Source organism: Pygocentrus nattereri, chromosome 29 (genome assembly GCF_015220715.1).
Source record: "Pygocentrus nattereri isolate fPygNat1 chromosome 29, fPygNat1.pri, whole genome shotgun sequence".
NCBI classification, from domain to species: domain Eukaryota; kingdom Metazoa; phylum Chordata; class Actinopteri; order Characiformes; family Serrasalmidae; genus Pygocentrus; species Pygocentrus nattereri.
In genome coordinates this window covers 400,001-420,000 of record NC_051239.1, presented here as the reverse complement: position 1 = coordinate 420,000, position 20,000 = coordinate 400,001, and the positions used below count along the sequence as shown (strand labels likewise).

At 43.3% G+C, this 20,000-nt stretch overlaps 2 protein-coding genes across 3 annotated transcripts in view; both read left to right on the top strand.

The window, feature by feature from the left end:
- The window catches only part of LOC108410878 (dematin-like), an 81,016-nt gene extending 68,520 nt beyond the window's left edge, over positions 1-12,496 (top strand). The window contains exons 12-17 of the mRNA XM_037535984.1: positions 594-643; positions 726-774; positions 1,866-1,873; positions 2,322-2,387; positions 4,144-4,224; positions 4,312-12,496. Of these exons, the coding sequence (XP_037391881.1) occupies positions 594-643; positions 726-774; positions 1,866-1,873; positions 2,322-2,387; positions 4,144-4,224; positions 4,312-4,425 (368 nt within the window). The 3' untranslated portion in view covers positions 4,426-12,496. The remainder of the gene's footprint in view (positions 1-593; positions 644-725; positions 775-1,865; positions 1,874-2,321; positions 2,388-4,143; positions 4,225-4,311) is intronic.
- Positions 12,497-13,275: 779 nt separating this feature from the next.
- The window catches only part of si:dkey-220o5.5 (actin filament-associated protein 1-like 2), an 81,353-nt gene continuing 74,628 nt past the window's right edge, over positions 13,276-20,000 (top strand). Inside the window, exon 1 of one of the 2 annotated variants that reach the window (XR_005129905.1) lies at positions 13,276-13,516. Coding sequence is in view for 1 of the 2 variants with exons in the window: in XM_037536114.1 (XP_037392011.1) it covers positions 13,501-13,516 (16 nt within the window). In the remaining variant the exon portion in view is untranslated. The remainder of the gene's footprint in view (positions 13,517-20,000) is intronic. The other variant, XM_037536114.1, reaches the window with a different exon arrangement.

Below are 20,000 nucleotides of genomic sequence, written 5' to 3'. Positions count from 1 at the left end.
TAAATCCTAAAGAAATGTATTAAGTACATATTTGAATCGTGATGAAATGAATGATATTTATCCTAAATCTGCAGTGTGAGGGGTGAAATAATGGACTGGTATGTGTTGAATTCATCAGGTCTTGTGATTTTTGTTCTGCTATGATGTTTGGTTTGGAGACTGTGGCTCTGTCTAAAAGACAGGAGGCTGAGCTGGAGGTGGCGGAGATGAAGATGCTGAGATTTCCGTTGGGAGTGACCAGGCTGGACAAGATTAGAAATGAGCAGATCAGAGGGACAGTGAAGGTGGAGCAGTTTGGAGATAAAGCCAGAGAGGCCAGGTTGAGATGGTTTGGACATGTGTTGAGGAGGAATAGTGGATATATTGGGCAAAGAATGTTGGAGATGGAGCTGCCGGGTAGAAGGAGAAGAGGTGGACCTCAGAGAAGGTTTATGGATGTAGTGAAGGTGGACATGGAGATGGTTGGTGTGAAAGTAGAGGAGGCAGTGGATAGGGCAAGATGGAGGCAGATGATCCGCTGTGGCGACCCCTAAAGGGAGCAGCTGAAAGAAGAAGAGGAAGAAGACTAAAGATTTTTTGTTCTGTTCACACAGGACCCAAATCTCCTTCGTTCCCTAGCTACAGCCGCAGCGGCCTGACCAGGGTGAGTGGACGGACACGGGCACAAACAAAAACACGCTACTTTAATGATGTTTTCATTTCATTTACTCCGTTTTCTGCTTCAGCTCCAGTCGGCAGAGTTTTCATCATCACACAGCGAGAAAGGCTGCCAGAGTAAGCTGTTCTGTTCTGCTCTATTCTGTTCTGGGGTTCTCTATTCTATTCTATTCTATTCTATTCTATTCTATTCTATTCTATTCTCTTGTGTTCTACTCTAAGGATATTCTGGGGTTTTTCTATTCTGTTCTATTCTATTCTACTCCGTTCTACTCTGTTCTGTTCTGTTTTCTGATGTTTTGCAAAATTTTTATTCTATTCTATTCTACTCCATTTTATTCTGTTCTATTCTATTTTATTCGGTTCTATTTTTCTCTATTGTACTATGTTCTATTATATTCTGTTCTGTTTTCTGATGTTCTACTAAATTTTATTCTATTCTATTCTACTATATTCTCTTGTGTTCTACTCTATTCTGTTCTTTCTGTTCTATTCTACTATATTCTGTTCTGTTCTGTACTGTTCCAGTGTATTCTATTATATTCTATTATATGCTATTCTATTATATTCTATTCTGTTCTGTTTTGTACTGTTCCACTGTATTCTATTCTTTCTATTGTACTGGTCTACTCTATTCTGTTATGTTCTACTCTATTCTACTATGTTCTGTTATATTTTATTCTTTCTATTCTATTCTATTTTTTTCTGTTCTGTTACTCTGTATTCTATTCTGTTCTATTCTGTTCTGTACTGTTCCACTGTATTATGTTCTTTCTGTTCTATTCTATTCTACTCTATACTGTTCTGTTCTGTACCATTCTGCTGTATTCTATTCTATTCTATTCCGTACTGTTCCACTGTATTCTATTCTTTCTATTCTATTCTAATCTATTCAGTGAACTCTGTTCTGTTCTATTGTGTTCTACTTTATTCTACTCTGTTCTTTTCTATTGTACTGTGTTCTCCTCCATTCTATTCTGTTCTTTATTATAGTCGTCTGTTGTACATTTATACATATTCTGTTCTGTTTATTCCTCTATTCTATTCTAGCCTGTTATTATACTCTATTCTGTTCTTTTATGTTCTTTTATAGTTTTTCAGTGTAAATTCTATTCCAGTTTTACACAGTAATATGTACAGTATCGGTTTTATTAATCTGACTATCATTATTCATATTAATTTCATTCGTTTTTCTTCTTCCTCTACAGATTTACAGGTAAGAATGTTTTTACTTGCCCGATTTTAACCGTATATCCACGCAGCATCTCTAACACTCAGAATACACACAGCAGTCAGTGTGTTTAAGTATCGTTGCTGTAGAAAAGCACCTTTAATCTATTACATGCTGAGTTTATAGCAGCTGGAAAAAGCTTTGCGTGTTAATGTGAAGAGGTTTTGTTGTAGGTCATTTTCTAGGGTTTCTATTGGTCTGTTCAGCATGAAACGTCCACTCAGTGTAAAGGACAGCTGGTGTGTCTGAACCATGATGAAATAAGAAAAGCAGCTACAGAGTTTTGACATGACAGAGATGATGCACTTATACTTCTACATGCTCAGCTGTTTCCCTACTGCAGTGTGTAATTCAGTCTGACTGTGTGTGTAACTGTGTGTGTGTGTGTGTGTGTGTGTGTGTGTGTGTGTGTGTGTGTGTGTGTGCGGTGCAGAATGGAGACGCGGAGAGCCGCAGGATGGACAGAGGAAACTCTCTGCCCACCATGCTGGAGCACAAGGTGAGAAACACGTCTCGTTATACTGAATATGATCAAATACGCCGATCAGGCGTAACGTTCTGACCACCTCCTTGTTTCTACACTCATTGTCCATTTTATCAGCTCCACTTACTCTAGAGGAGCACTTTGGACCCTCACAGAGAAGGCACTTTTGGGTGGTGGGTCATTCTCAGCTCTGCAGTAACACTGATGTGGCAGTGGTGTGTTAGTGTGTGTTGCGCTGGTCTGAGTGGATCAGACAGAGCAGTACTGCTGGAGTTTTAAACACTGCGTCCACTCACTGTCCACTCTATTAGACACTCCTACCTTGTCGGTCCACCTTGTAGATGTAAAGTCAGAGACGACAGCTCATCTGCTGCTGCACAGTTTGTGTTGGTCATCCTCTAGTCCTTCATCAGTGGTCACAGGACGCTGCCCACAGGATGCTGCCCACAGGACGCCGCCCACAGGACGCCGCCCACAGGACGCCGCCCACAGGACGCCGCCCACAGGACGCCGCCCACAGGACGCTGCCCACAGGACGCCGCCCACAGGACGCTGCCCACAGGACACTGCCCACAGGACACTGGTGGCTGGATATTTTTGGTTGGTGGACTATTCTCAGTCCAGCAGCGACACTGAGGTGTTTAAAAACTCCAGCAGCACTGCTGTGTCTGATCCACTCAGACCAGCACAGCACACACTAACACACCACCACCACGTCAGTGTCACTGCAGTGCTGAGAACAATCCACCGCCTGGAGCTGGGCGATATGGAAAAAATGTTCTCACGATAAACAAAATTCACATCGGTCGATATCGATACAGATCGCGATAAATGTCAAATCATTATTTCTTTAAAGTTTGAAGGCGGATTTTTGCTCCTGGGTGGTCACTTGCTGTTTCAAACTATCCTTTATGGTCAGAAGACGACAAACACTCACCAAGCAGTGGAACTGCAGTGTATCAACACCAGAACAGACAGTCCTCCTTTTAGCTACGTTTAAACTGAAAGCGGTGCTTTTGTGTCTTGTTTGATCTACAGTGTCATCAGTTCGCCGTGTTGTGCGAGTGATGGAGATGCTTCAGGTTAGCCAGCTGCTCAATACAGCTCGGCTGGGCAGCTAGCGTTCTCCCGCTTTCCAGGGCCTCACAGCTTCCCCAGTTTCGTTTTCCTTTAAGTCAGGGCTGTAACTCAATGAACCACTTCTTTCTTTCACTTGCGATTCTTGTGAATACACTAATACTAAAATATGGCTCTTTCATATCAGAGCAGACGTGATTTAACGCTGTAAAGCTGGTTAGGATGTACAGAAGGAGGTGAGGTCACTGTAGGACAGTACAGTCCCGCTGCCGGTCGCTCCACCCAAACAGGGGACGTTTAGCTCCACGTTTCAGACGTTGCTAAAGTATATTTGGCGACTCATTTCATTCATCCATCCCTTCTCTAAACATGTAGGAAAACTCGGAAGTGCGCCCTCTCCTGGTGACAGCAGAGTAGTGTCGCTTATATCGAAATTTTAACAAACTTTTCTTATCGCTCTATCGAGGAAAGGTTATATCGCGATATTTATCGTTATCGTTTTATCGCCCAGCCGTACCACCACCCAAATAGTTCCTACAGTCTGTAACTGTAGAACTACAAAGTGCAGCTATACAGTAAGTGGAGCTGATAAAGTGGTCATAACGTTGTGCCTGATCGGTGTATATAAATATACACGTTGCCTATGTATATTATAATGATATAACACTTCTTTGTCTTTGTTTCCTTTTGGCAGATTTATCCCTATGAGATGCTGGTCGTGACTCACCGGGGCAGAAATAAACTCCCACCCGGCGTGGACAGGATGAGGCTGGAGGTACAACTCAAACAGATGTGTAAGCTTTGACGTAGACGCTCTTTCTCCAGCAGAGGGCGGCGCTGACCAATGTCGTTCTTTTCTCAGAGGCACCTGTCTGAGGAGGAGTTTAAGAATCTGTTCGGAATGACGATGGAGGAGTTCGATCGGCTCTCCCTGTGGAAGAGGAACGACTTGAAGAAGAAGGTCTCGCTCTTCTAGCGCTGAGAACGCTGAGGGGGGAAAAAACAACTAATGAAAAAGAAAAAAAAAATCACGTAACTGCACTTCTGCTTGGGACAATGTGAAGAAGACGATGAGAAACTGACTGGACGAAGGATGTGACGCTTCGGGGCCCGACTGCGTCCCGGATATCTCAGCATGTCAGAACCCTTGACGTCACGCCTCTGGTTGCAGCTACTATACGAGCCCTCGACTGGATTTGAATGCAGGCCCACAGTGATAGCTTGGTGCTTTTGTGTATGATAAGTGAGACTAGACTCAGAAAAAGGATGAAAAAAGCTGATATTTTTAGCTCCACCTGCTGAAAACCAGTGTCCAGTTCAGTAGAAGCATTCCAGCGTCCACACAGGCTACTGGCTCTGACCACCACTAAACACTGCCACACTCTGAGCTAACTGCCACGATGAGCTATAAGCTAATAATGAACTTATTTCTTACTGACCGGACCATCGGAACGCTTTACTGACGGATGGAAAGCATTTGAGTTACGACGAAGCTCAATCTGATTTCTGTACAGTTGATTTAAGATGCTGTTGTGGATGGTTTGATTACTTTTGCTCAATTAAAGCGATAGTTTGGTGACCCAGTCCAGCCCCTTTCCCCCAAACTGGTGTCTGAAGTTGGCCTGTTTAGCTTTGGACTGGAGCTACAAGGCTAATGTAGCTAACTAGCAATGGAGGCTTATACCCCGCTAGTTAGCATTGTGCTAACTGCATGCCTAAATTGTTATACACTTGCCTCAAACTGGAGCTATGAGGCTAATGTAGCTAGCAAGTAATGGAAGCTTACACCCCACCAATTAGCACATTGCTAACAGCACGGCTAAACCATCACACACTCGCCTCAAACCGGAGCTACAAGGCTAATGTAGCTAGCTGGTAACGGAAGCTTACATCCCACTAGTTAGCATTGTGCTAACTGCATGCCTAAGTCATCACACAGTTGCCTCAAACTGGAGCTACAAGGCTAATATAGCTAGCAAGTAAGTGGATGCTTATACCCAACCAGTTAGCATTGTGCTAACTGCATGACGAAATTTCACACACTCGCCTCAAACCGGAGCTACAAGGCGAATGTATAGGCAACTGTAGTCATGCGTCATGCTGTAGTCCTCATTATGCCCGTATTAGGAACTCCGGGCCTCTAGCGCCCCCTGTGTTCAATAAAAATGCTCAGAACCCGATTCGTTCTGTTCTGTGTACATTTTTCTCCCGAATACAACTGGATCCTCTGAACTATGAGGTCGTTAAAGAGCTATAATACTAACATTGCTAAATACGATCCATTTGATGTCACTAAGCTACATGAAGCTACGGCGGGCTGTGGCGGTGCTCTGGCGAGCTGAGCTACCTTATCAAAATGTTCTACCATAGCACATAATTACAGATATACCCGTAAATAAATCCTCTATTTGTGATATTATGATAGGCAAAGACACTACCCGTGTTAAAACTACGAGGCTGAATTCAGCTTCTTTTTTCACAGCTTCTTCTTAAAAGGTTCCAGTTGCTTGTTTGCTCCGGCTGCTTGTTTGAATTTTCCCGTTCCACCTTAAAGGGTGCAGCAGTCACATTCTGAACTCCTGCGCCATTTAAGGTGGGACGAGGACAAAACGCTGGCGTTTAATGTCACCGGCATTAAAATAATACGGATGATATTCCGAGAGCCGAAGTCAGTTTATCAGCGGTGAGCAGTGATTATTCAGCTGAGTCTGTGCAGCATCAGCCTGAGTGCAGGTACGTTTGTAGATCTTTTCAAATCAAGCTCTAAAAGGAAAGATCTTGTTTTCAGTGAGCATCAGATGAAGGACGGAGAACTGCAGGGAAAGTTTCCCTTCAGTTTGACGAAGCCTGATGAAGGAGGATGCCAGTCTAATGACGTGAACAGCAGCTTTAACGACCTCGTATTTCAGACGATCCGGTTGAATTGAGAGAAGAGTGTTCACGGGACGAAACGTGTGGGGCTCTGAACATTGTTATTGAACACAGGGGGCGCTAGAGACGATTTAAGTCTGACCACAGAGAATCGGAGCTTAGACCCAGAGTCCTAATGTGGGTGGTGTTAGGAGTCTTGCCCAAGGGCTCTCATTGGCTTACCCAGGTGGGGCTTGAACCTCAGTCTACAGCATAGAAGGCTGAGGTGTTATCCACTACACTGTCCAGCCACAGGACCACGGAGGTCTGTTTGGCAAATAATGGAATATTTTCATCCACTAGTTAGCGTTGTGCTAACTGCATGCCTACATTAACACACACTAACTGCCTGGAACTGCGAGGCAAATGTAGCTAACCAGTAATAGGAGCTTATACTCCCCCAATTAGCGTTTGGCTAATTGCATGCCTAAACCACCACACACCTGCCTAAAACTGGAGCTACAAGGCTAATGTAGCGAACTGGTAATGGAAGCTTATACCCCACCAATTAGCATTGTGCTAACTGCCTGGCTAAAATATCACAAACAGGCTCATGTTTCTAAATGGCTACATAAGAGCTTGAAGCGATTTAGGCTCGATGATAATTGGTGGGGTGAAAGCTTCCGTTACTTGTTAGCTACATTAGCCTCGTAGCTCCGGTGCCAAACTAAAGAAGCAAACTTGGCCGATCGACTACGTTTGGGGTGGCGTGGGTGCATTTTATTCTCTACCAAACTTTCACTTTAATAGTAAAAAATTCGATATGTAAAACTTTCTTTCTTTCTTTTCACACATTTCAGACGTGTCTGTATGCGTTGATGCAAATATCACCGATGCAGAAATCGCTGGTAGATAATGGCATCAGTTTCTATAGCAACGATCTGCAGTTTGCTGGGTACATTAGAGAGAGTTCACCCAGCGTTACACTGCCTGTGGAAAGTCTGGGGCTCACCTCGTCTTCGTATAAAATATTAATATATATAAATGATATAAATTCTCAGTGAAATAATAAATATTCACTATGAACTAATGTGTCAAGTGTAGTGAAGGAAGGTGGTCAGAGCGCCCCCTGCTGTTAGTGTTCAGACGTAGGTTAACAGTGAATTAGAGACACGACACATTACAGTCCGTACAGCTCAACGAAGGATCAACTGACAGTAAAAGACGGAAATAGTGTTTACAAACATTCACTCGCCAGAAAATGTCGTGTACATTTAATGCGCAAAGCGTCTAAAAACCACATGTGAACAAGACACGCGGCATTATTTGAATAATATGTGAACACGTGACACGTCAAGCCCGGAAACGGCGCACGCGAGCACACTTTTTCTCACGTGACACTGCGTGTGATAACGTTTTTGCGTGTGATAACGTCACGTGATCCAATTTTTAAAAAAACATCACACGTTTTTCAAAATTGTGAAAAATGTGTGGTGTCAAGAATTCACGTGATTATTCAAACGTGAGATTTGTGTGGATTTTTTTCTTTTCCTCCCAAGTGATCACACGTTTTTTTCGTTTTGGACATGATCAGTTTTTTTTTTTACATGACCACTTTTATCACGTGTGATCAGAAGTTTTTGCGAAAAAAAATTGTGTGTTGTCTAAAATCGCATGATTATTCATACGTGAGATTTATGTGTGTCTTTGTGAGGGTTTCCCCTCACAGTGACATCACTGGTTGCAGTTGTGCTGAGCTTGTGTTGCAAAATGACTTTAACAGAATTTCCAGCTTTTTTTTTTTTTTAAATCTGTTAGAGACAAAAAGAGTCAAAATACTTTAAACACTGCCAGCAGGTGGCGCCGGTCTGAGATCTCCCATTACATGTTTACCTTCAGTGCAAAGGTGGCTTAAATACCAGGAACGGGACTTACAAGAGCTTTCTTAAGAAAAAACCTGTAAAGGTTCATAAAAGACAAACACTAAAAACGTCATAAGTTCTCAAAAAAAAAATACGTAAGAAGTTTTCAGACGTTCTGATAATAGTAATTAATTTCTTAACATTTTCTTAAAAATGTGAGTTTTTCATGAGTGTCACGTTTGAATAATCGTGTTACTTTTAGACGCCACACAATTTCTATTACAAGAAAGTGAAAAATCTACCATCACACGTGAAAAAAACGTGATCATGTGGAAAAAATCGATCATGTAAAAAACTGATCACAGGAAAAAAACGTGATTATGCACAAAACTGTGTTAAAAAACGTGTGATCACATTCATTTTGGGGGCGGTATGCATGAATCTCACGTTTGAATAATCACGTGAATTTTTGATTCCACACATTTCTCTGAAAAATCTGAAAAACATGTGATCCTATTTGTAAAAAATTGGATCACGTGTGAAACAGCATTCGTAATAAACATCACTGTTTTTGAGGGAAAGCTTGCAGACTAATTGGTTTCCTACGTGGGCTACGTTGCATTTTACCACGTACCGTAAACGACGTGAGACGACGTGTTAACTGTGATTTCGTTTAATCCGCTCAGAGGAACAAAATTGAGGAATAACGTCAAACCAAGAGTTTAAAAACTAGTTTTAAGCAACAAAGGCATTCATTTAGATGCTCACCTCGTCAACTCTTACAGCCTAAGGCAGTGAGAGTCTATCGTAAAGTTAAGAACTCGTTCTTAAAACAATTCTTATTAAAAAAATATTTACGAAAAAGAAAATGACATAATTAAGTAAGAAATTAAGTTTGAGGAACAAAAATGTCTCGTAACGTTTCTCTGAAGAATGAAGTTGAGAAAACCCCCAAACGCTTTGAACGCTGACATCACAACCAGAGGGTGGAGTGGGCGTGGCCTTTGGACTTCACACGCTTTAGTATGGTGTTTGTAGTGAAGCCGAATCATTCGTGTTCAAAGCGACTCGGAAAACTGGGTGTCCCCAAACTTTTGACGAGCAGCGCGCATGCGACCTGCATGAGAAACGTACCGGACCCTTTAACCTTAAATCAGATATATGATCGATAATTGATTGTAAAAATGATTCTGATCAATACTGATCAGCCCCCTCCATAACCCCCCCCCCCTTTACCCTCCTCCTCGTTTACCCTCCCCCTGTTCTGCTGCTACTGCGTTCTAAAGCACTTTCACCGAGTGGTTATTTCCTCTTTTCTGGAGTGGATGGAGAGATTCCTCTTCTAAAGGATTAATGATAGACGCTAGATGATGAAGATGAAGATGATAAAGACATTTTTAGGACTTCTGCATGGCCTGGCTAATGGTTTTGAGTTTCTCGCAGCCCTGACCTTTCACCCCTGTAGATATATATATAGTTTACCTACCCCCCCAACCCCCCCCCCCCCAACCGCTGACCTGCTTTCAGTTCAGTCCACATACAGAGATCTAATCTGGAGAGTTTGAATCTGAATGAAGGATTTTTTGATATAGATTGAATCTGCTTGTGTTGATTCAGTGACCAAATGACGTGCAGCTACTGTCTCTCTCTCTCTGTCTCTCTCTGTCTCTCTCTCTCTCTCTCTGTCTCTCTCTGTGTCTCTCTCTCTCTCTCTCTCTCTCTCTCTCTCTCTCTCTGTTTGTCTACCTACATTGTGGCATAACTATAAACAGAACGACAATAAAGAAAGACTTTAAAATGCGCAAATCGATGATTTAGAAATAAACGCTCCACTCAGAACCTGCCATCAGTTGCAGCAGTTTGATTCGGTTGTGAAGCTTTAGGAACTGATTCGATTGTCTTGTCATTCAATTTGAATCTGATTCTTTAGAAATGAATTCTAATGTAACATTGATTCACTTGTGCCATTATTCAGTTTGATTATGATTCTTTATGAAACGATTCAGTTGAGCCATGACCAGTTCTTCAGGAGTGATTCATTTGCCACATGATTCTGTCTGATTCCTATTCTTTAGGCTATCATTCAACTACAGAATAAATCAATTTGATTGTGATTCTTTGGACAGTGATTTAGTTATGCTAAGAGTTCAATTTGCTTCCAGTTTCAGGAAATGATTCATTAGGACCGTGGCTTCAAATTGATTCCAGTTCTTTAGGAAATTATTCAGTTGTAACAGTTTGATTCAGATTTTTTGGGGATTGATCCAACTGTGCCATGACTTTATTTTTATTCCAAATCTTAGGAACTGATTCAGCTGTACCATTATTCAGTTTGATTTCTTTAGGAAATGATTCAGTCGTAACATTTTTCAATCTGATTCAGATTCATAAGGATTCAATTGTGCCATGAGGTTCAGAAAATTATTCATTGGGGCCATGGCTTCAATTTGATCCCACTTCTTTAGGAAATGATTCAATTCTAACATTTTTCAATTTGGTTAAGATTTTTAAGGAATTGATTCAATTGTATCATGACTTTAATCTTTAGGAACTGATTCGGTTAAACTGTCAGTTTGATTCCAGTGTTAGGCACTGATTCATTAGGACTGTGGCTTCAATTTGATCCCAGTTCTTTGGGAAACAATTCAGTTGTAACATTTTTCAATCTGATTTAGATTTTTAAGGATTCAGTTGCACCAAGACTTTGATGCTTTTAATATTCAAATTTAGTGGACAGCAAATGACGTTCATCTATTCACTGCGCATAATTTAGCAGATTAAAAAATGAGAGTTTATAAAGTGGCAGGTCGTGGTGATTTACTGCCTTTGGATAAACATGTATTTAAAAGACTTTTATTGTGGAAATCGTAGCACTGAGCTGCTGTTTGAATTCATATGTTTTTGTGACGTCACAAACATGAACGCATACGCGTGTGTTCAACCAGGCCTAATCCACAGCGAAGTTATACGGAGTGTTTCAGCTCAGACTGCACTGTGAATGAGGCCAAATGCAGGTCCAATCAGAGCAGAGCTCATTTACATATCAGTCTTAAAGGCACAGGAACATTCAGGCATTGAAACAGGCTGGAAATGGTCATGTTAACATGAATCACGACTAGTACAGAAAGCAAAAAGGTCAGAAATGCTGAATACGGACCCTTTAATGAACTTCATTAAAGGGACTCTGAAAAAATAACCCTTCTGATGAGAAACTTGAGAGACTATGCCTGATTTGTGGGGGCTTTCTAGCCCACCCCCAAAAGCGGCTGTAGTCCTACCACCTTCAGGTTACATCATCACAAAGGGGGCTCTCGTCATCAGGCCGAGTGACCCTTTAAAGGACCACTCCACTGATTTTTTTGAACTAACCTCACTTTGCTGCATCTGGTTGATCAGCACTGGCAAAGACGTCCATTTATTTAGAGAAGAACAGTAAGCAAAAGAGCTTTACCGTGGATGCTAAGGGTGGGCGATGTGGCAAAAATATTTAATCACGATACTTCGAGACGTATTCACGACACCCGATGTCCATCGCGATGTTTAGCCTGGTGTTTGGCCAGACAAGAACCTGCGGTGCCCCATTTAAAAACACTATTATAATAATAAACCTGCAACCGCAGTGATTTCTATTCGCTCTGCACTAAATCCACTTAAACAGGCCTCACTTTGTAATCAAATGTGTAGTTGGCCAGTGTTATCGAAGTACTGACGATACCCAAAACATAATTTATCACAATAGCGATAAAATATCGTCATATCGCCCACCCTTAGTGGAGGCCCCCTGGAAGATTCAGCATCTGCCCATTGAATTCTATTATAACCGACTTTGGACTCCACGCGTTTTCTGATCTTTTCTGAGTGCAGAGAGACGTATTTAAGCCGTCATCTGTGGTGATGGGCTGTTCGCCACAGACGCAGCAAATAAAGGTTAGGTTGAAAATGGATCGACGTATTCCTTTAATTACTCCAACCGGAAAGATACAGACCAGAGATGATGCAGCTCAGCCACTAGTCACTGCCTTAGGGGAGTCGCAACACAGCACCATCACCACAAAACCCACTCTCTCTTTCTTTATTTGCTTCTTTCTTTATTCCTTCTTTTAATGTGAAGGTGTGCTGAATGAAAAACAAACAAACAAGCAAAAAAAAAAACAACAGAAATAATCATATTGAGTTAGTATGGTGAGTGTCCGGTGTTCAGGTTCAGGTGTGTTTCTGTTTAGTTCTTTCTGTTATGGCTCTGAGTTTATTCTCATTTACTCTTATCGATTAATCGGCACTCTGGTGAACAGTTAGTACTTGAATTTTCTGTTTAATAAAGTTTTTTGGAGTTTAGCGCCGCCTCCTGACTCCTTGTTTTTTCATCCCCCATCCATTCCTCACAAATGTGCTGTCGAATAACGGAAATGGAAACTTTAAATGGTTAATATGTAAACAGAGTCATTCAGAGCGGTTTGGTGTGAAATGATATTCTAGAGAAACTTAGTCAGAGCCGTTCACAGTGGAGGTGATGGGAACCAGACGTCCCTCTAAAAGCTCCTACAGAAAGTTCCTACATGAACTGGTTCTGAATTCACTGCCTGATGACTGAGACGCTGTTTTATGAGAGTTTAGAGAACTTCAGCTCCATTCATGGTGGAGGGAGACATGCAGGGCGCTGTGCGGCAAAATAGTCCCCAAAGAAAACTCATTATTCCAGATTTTCCACTGTTTTCCATCATCAACATTCCATATAAGCTCAGAAGACTCGTGTAGGTTCTCTGGTGGTTCTGGATGGTAAATAAAGTGTCTATATCTGTGTTGTAGTCATGGCGACGCCTGGTTCCCATCACCACCACTGTAAAGACGTCTGAACCGTTTCACACCAAACCCTCTGGATCTCTCTGTTTACACCTCACACACTGGATCATACAGACATTTCCAAATAGGTGGATCTCTCCTGGATTTCTTCTTTTTTATTATTTTGGCTGGAGTGCCCCTTTACTTTCAACACTAGTTCAGTTGTTGTTGGCGTGCAGCTTTCCACCACCAGGTGGTGCGCTGGAGACAACCGCAGCCCGAGGAGCAGCGTAGTGGAGGAGGAACAGCGGGAATGGAGGAGGAGAAAGAAAGAACAGAAGCGGAGAGGAAAAGAGAGAAAGTTGTGGTGAGTTCGAGGAAAAGAGGCAGGACACGCGGAACACGGTCCGCACACTGAAGAGTGAGGAATCGCGAACTTTCTGCTTTCATTTACTGAATCACACCAGACAGACAGACAGCCAGCCAGACAGACAGACAGACATGAGCTGTGATAGAAGACCTGAGACTTTTACTGGGAGTCTGTGAACATTTTCCCAACGATGGACAAACAAAAAGGTCAGTGTAAAAGCTCCAGCCTCCTCCACTGCTTGGTTTTGGGATTAAAAGGGGATTCAGTGATTAATGGAATTGATCAAAACTAATCAATACTAACCCTGTGCACTGTTCCATTCACTGTCCAGCACTGAGCAGTAGTGTGTGTACAAAGACACTAGAATGAGAGACAGCAGGCTGAGATATGCCACACAGTCCTCAAGCAGAGGTTCTTTAAGGGTTCTTTAGTAAGGGGAATGCTTCTAGGGTTCTGTTTAGAACCATTTGCCTGCCTAACTGGTTCTTTGCATGGTGGAACGGTTCTTCAGGTGGATGGAAAATGTGTTCTATGTGAAACCTTTTGGAAAGATGTTCCATATAGCACCAGAAAGGGTTCTGCTATTGTCACAAGCCTGATGTGGTAACATCAGTAGAACCCTTCTTGGTGCTGTAGAGTCACATACAGCACAGTATCAATCTGGAGGACCGTCTCTCCATGCAGAAGCATGCAAATGGTTCTATACTGAACTCATGGTTCTAATCCGAACCATTCCCTGTAGTAAAGAACCCTTGAAGAACCATCTTTTGGAGCGTATATCAGAATGAGATGGGGAACATATTCAAACATATATATTAGTATGAATGATGGCATATTTACTAAGATATCCTGTATATTAGTATTAAAGATATATAATAAGAAATACTGTGTATCAGTGTGAGATATAGAAAATGTATTAAGGTACCATATGTTGGCATGATAGACAGCATATATAATAAGAAGTGCCATATATATATATATATATATATATATATATATATATATATATATATATATATATATATATATATATATATATAGTAAGATATAACAAGTATTTGTGTGAGCAATACTGCATATACTAATTTATGCCCTGTCTTAATATGAGGTAACATACATACTAAAGTATGTCATATATTAGCATATAAGACATTAACTGACCCTTATTAGTCCCACAGTGGGGAAATTCCACCTCCGCATTTGACCCGTCCGTGCAGTGAAACACCACATACACACTAGTGAACACACACACTAGGGGGCAGTGAGCACACTCGCCCGGAGCGGTGGGCAGCCCTATCCGCGGCGCCCAGGGGAGCAGTTGGGGGGTCAGGTGTCTTGCTCAACGGCACCTCAGTCACAGACTGTCGGCTTAGCGGATCGAACCAGCGACCTTCCGGGCGCAAGGCTGAGATATACCATGTACTAGAATAAGAGACAGCATATCGCTGCTGTCGGAACAAAACCTCGTATCTCCAAGGTAACTTTACAGGAGAAGGAAAAAACAGGCTCTACTTTTAATGTAACGCCTACTAAATGACCTGAACTGCTGAGTTGAGTTAGTTTGAGAAGGAAAATCACCAAAACAGCGCTCCATGGCTACAACTGGGCCCAAACACAGCGGTCACTGGATTCACTACATGCCCTTGTTTTCTAGGACCCTGGCCTTATCGTTGAGCCTATAATGAAGCTTTGTAGTAATAATTGTGTGGAGCCATTAGTCGAGTTCTTCTACAGCAGGGTTTCTGTAGAAACTGGGCCGAGGGCCACAAGTGGGTCGCGAAGCTCCCCTTGGATCTACACAGAGGAGGACCAGTGGTCTGTAGTTGGCCTGTGATGTCACTTTGTCATGCAAATCTGTGAAAAAAAAAAATGTAATTAACAATATGAAAGACATATGAAGTGTTTGACCGTCAACAACACGAATAGGTAACAGTGCACAAAGGCAGCTTCGCCAGTTTTTTGCCCTTCGCCTCTAGAAACACCTGACCCTTCAGTTGTCCACTCACACCAGTGCGAGAGTAGGTCCCACATGCTTTATCTCTGGCCAGTTTTCTGCTATTGAGCCAAACGTTCTTGGGGAAATATTAGACATTCCACGCCGGTCTGCGCTCGTGAGATTGGTTACGGTTTCTGTGTCCATCTGCGGTGCCGCTGAATCAGAACCAGGAAATGCCTCCTCTAACTCCAAGTCCAGTCTGTCGTTGCGCTCTTATCTTCTTGATCCTCTAAACGGGTGTAATTTGAGGGTCTGTGACTCGAGCAGCCTGTGCTGTGGTGTGTTTCACAGTGTTGGCAGTAGCGTCGTCCAGCAGGGTCCAGCTCGCAGCACCAAAAAACAGCTCTGTTTACGTTTCTGTCACTTCATCATCAGCCATTCGAGTTTGTGCCCTCAGATACGAGTCTTTGCCCTCTAAACGGGTGTTTTCAGCCATCGGTTTGCTAGAACCGAGCCTGTGGGAGGCACCGTGCGCTGGCCTAGCGGCTACAGCTCAAAGCTCAAGCTGAACTTTCTGTGACTCCGACGCGGCTCAGTCGACGTTCTGTCACTGGTATAAGTTTGTATCCTCTGTATTTGCGATGGCGGAGCTACAGTCAGCCCAGTTAAACCTGCACGGGTGTGTTTGGAGCTCTTCAGCTATGCTAAGATAGCTAGGAGAGAGGAGCTGGCTGACATTAGCTTAGCGATGAGGCTCCAGCTCCAGACACCAGAGGAGAGGTTACTTTCGGCTTTCTGTCGCTGGACGTCTGCCGCTGGACTTGGCTTCCTCGGAGCCGAGTCGTTGTCGTCTGAGTTTGTGTCACTGAAGCTTTTGTTAGTCAGAATCGGACCTGCTCTGTGGTGAGCAGAGCTGGCAGCGTGCTAGCGAAGCTAACGCTGACCGGTTTCTCTCTCCTGGTTGTTCAGACGTTTTGACGTTTATCGAACGACGGTGAGTTTAAAACCGTGCACTGCGTTCATTTATTTGCCAAAATGAGTGAAATGAACTTATTTGATTGTTTTAAGTGATACTTATTCGTCCCAGGAGATTTCACCTCCGCATTTAACCCATCCGTGAAGCGAAACACCACACTAGGGGGCAGTGAGCACACTTGTCTGGAGCGGTGGGCAGCCCTATCCACGGCGCCCGGGGAGCAGTTGGGGGTTAGGGGTCTTGCTCAAGGGCACCTCAGTCATGGACTGTCTGAGTTGGGGATCGAACCTGCAACCTTCTGGTCACAGGGCCGGTTCCCTCACCTCCGGCCCACGACTGCCGCTTAACAAGATGTTCTTCAAGCCGGATCTGAAAGAATGCGGTGGAACAATACGGACATAAATTGAATTCCGAACTTTAAGTCAACTGTGTTTTACACACTGTGGAATTAGCCCAGAGAGCAGTTGGGGGTCAGGTGTCTTGCTCAAGGGCACCTCAATCAAAGACTATTGGCTCAGCGGATCAAACCAAGGCTGGTTGCTTAACCTCCAGGCCACGACCACCCCCCTGTAAACATAGAACCAGTCAGTGGATAGGTATGTCGTTAGGTCATCCCACCCAGTGGTTCCCAATGGTTCTGTGGCCCCAGTACAGTTAGCGGTTACCCTCCATGCTCAGAACCGTCTGGCCCTGCAGTGGAAAAGAGGCCACTGTGTTGAAATTTTTCCCAAAATTACATTTTTAAGCAAAAACATTGAGTTTTGTTATCTTGTGGGCTTTCTAGTGATAAGCAGGTGGGTCATGAGGTGGAAAAGGTTGAGAGCCCCTCGTTCTATAGCATATATACTATAAGTATCATGTTGTGATTTTAATGCTACGTATTATATTTTGTCATACGCGTCTCATCTGGAGCTGTGATTGGTCACAGAACACATTAAAAGTACTGTGATTGGTTAGATGTAGCGTGGACGATGTAATAGTAGTGAATATTTATTGTTCTCATGATAAGCTTTTCCAAACAAACTGAATATTTCAGTACCAAGTGAGCATAATTGGTGCTGTTTAATTGGATTTGTGTGTGAAACTTTAAACGGGGGATAGTGTTTATAGCTGTTAATGGTGTGTTTAGTCATGCACCACCGCTCTGTTTGGACATTCACGTTGTTTATTGTAATATTGTTTTATTTTGCAGCCTACTGTGTTGTGAAGGCCGGTGTCTCGATAACAGCTAAGAAGCGAAATATCGCTCGGCCCTGACACACACCGTCTGCCTTTTTGAAAATATGTGAGTGGTATCTGAAACAGGCCACAGCGTCCACTTCACAGCGGCGGCGGACCCTCAGGAGAGTCACCGGTCTGGAGATTATTTATGTTAATGGCTCCTGATAGCTTCCTGTGAATGGCTCTGTGTGAGGGTGAACAGGCAGCTGTTGTAAACGGAGCCTGAGTGGCAGCGAGCTCTGTTCTCAGTCGCTAGATACAGCCGTCAGAGTCACATGACCGAGTGTCTGTGGACTGTTTTCATTCTCCATGGGTGTAATTGGAACACACACACACACATATCGGTCAGTTAAAGAGAAACTCCACCAATGTTTGGAAATTTCTCCATAAATTCCGTGTGTGCGGTGTAAACAGAGAGATCCAGAGTGGGTTTGGTGTGAAATGGTTCAGACGTCTTTACAGTGGTGGTGATGGGAACCAGGCGTCGCCATGACTACAACACAGATATAGACACTTTATTTACCATCCAGAACCTCCAGAGAACCTACACGAGTCTTCTGAGTTTCTGGAATGTTGCTGATGGAAAATAGTGGAAAATCTGGAATAATGAGTTTTCTTTGGGGACTATTTTGCCGCACAGCACCCTACATGTCTCCCTCCACCATGAATGGAGTTGAAGTTCTCTAAACTCTCATAAAACAGCGTCTCAGTCATCAGGCAGTGAATTCAGAACCAGTTCATGTAGGAACTTTCTGTAGGAGCTTTTAGAGGGACGTCTGGTTCCCATCACCACCACTGTGAACGGTTCTGACTCTTAAGTTTATCTAGAACGGAGCGTTTCACACTGAACCGCTCTGACCGACTCTGTTTACATATTATCACACGTGATTAGCTTTGTCGCCCCCTGTGGTGAAAACGGAAAGTGCCCTAGATATAGCTATTTAATTATAAGGTTTTGTCCCGAACATGATGGTATGATACTAAAATTGAGTGTTATACTGAACACCCAGCAAATAAATGAAAAACAAACAGACCGAAATGTAAAAAAACGGCTTAACACGCTGCTGATCAGAGATTTCCTACGTGGCCAAAAGTATGTGGACAGCCTCATTATTGAGTTTCAGCCACACCCATTGTTTGCAGCCGTATAAAGTCAAGCACATAGCCGTGCAGCGTCCATAGACACACACTGGCGGTAGACTGGGTCGCGCTGAGGAGCTCCGTGGCTTTAAACGTGGCGCTGTAACTGCAGGTTTACGGGTGTGTGGGACTGAGCGTGAACATCTTTGTCTCATCATCTCTGTTTTGCGTGTGTGTGTGATTGTGTGTATGCGTGTTTTTCTGTGTGTGTATAAAGTCTGTAAACACAGCAGCGCTTCAAAGGATCAGGATGTGGTGCTGATAGAGCAACAGGCCGGTTTAATTTGGCCCCTCAGCGTCGCCGCCTCATTTACAGAGGAGCGGCTGCTGGGACTGAAGGCGGCGCATGAGCTCCAGCACCACCACTGCTGAGCTCCATAGACGCCTGCGCCAAGGCTGATAAACATACGTAGGTAAATATCACTGTACTGTCGGATCAGAACCTTCGGTTCTAGCAGCCCTAACGTTTTTGCACAGATGAAAAAGGGTGGTTCTTCCAGGGCTCTCTGTATGGAACCATTTTATGCTTAAGTGGTTCTTTGCAGGGTGAAATCGTTCTTCAGACTGATGGGAAATATTTTGTATATGGTTCTATATGTACCATATGTGGCCCCAAAAAGGGTTCTGCTGTGGTTACAAGCTTGACATTGTAGCACCACAAGACCCTTTTTGGTGCTATATAGAACTTTTCTCAAAACGGTTCCATGTAGCACCATTTTCATCACATTCTCCATCAGTATGAAGAACCTTTCCATGATGCAAAGAACCCTTAAATCATACAAAGGGTCCTTTTTATTTACTTAAGAACTCTGAAAGAACCTTTTTTTAAAAGTGTGTAGAACCTTTTTAAAAATGGTTCTATATAGCACCAAAAGGGTTCTGCTATTGTTACAAGCTTGACATCATCCACCAGTCTGAAGAACCCTTTCATGACCCAAAGAACCCTTAACTCATACAAAGGGTCCTTTGAGAGTTCGTGGATCTATACATAACCATTTTCTTTACTAAAGAACCCTTTTTGAAAATGGTTCTATATACAGGGAGATTCACTCGAAAGAGGCCCTGGATATTCCGCTGTAGCTCCCGTCAGGATGGAGCAGTCGGAACCAAAGAAATACGCTACATACTTTAACATGTGTGTAATCGACTGCATTACATGCGATGCTGGACGTGATCTCTGTTTTCTGCCAAACACACGAAGGGGTACGGGGGTACGGGTGGGGCTGGTCTGCGCCCAGGAAGCTGCAAACGGAGGTTAAACGTTGTGACGGCTGTCCGGCGCCTGCCTCATCGCTCCGACGCAGGGGCATTCCGGCTTGTTCGAAGCTCCAAATCCTGAGGTGCTCATTGCACGTGGTTTGGTTCCGATTGCTTCATCCTAGCTAGAGTTATTACAGAATATTCGGGGCCTCTTTCA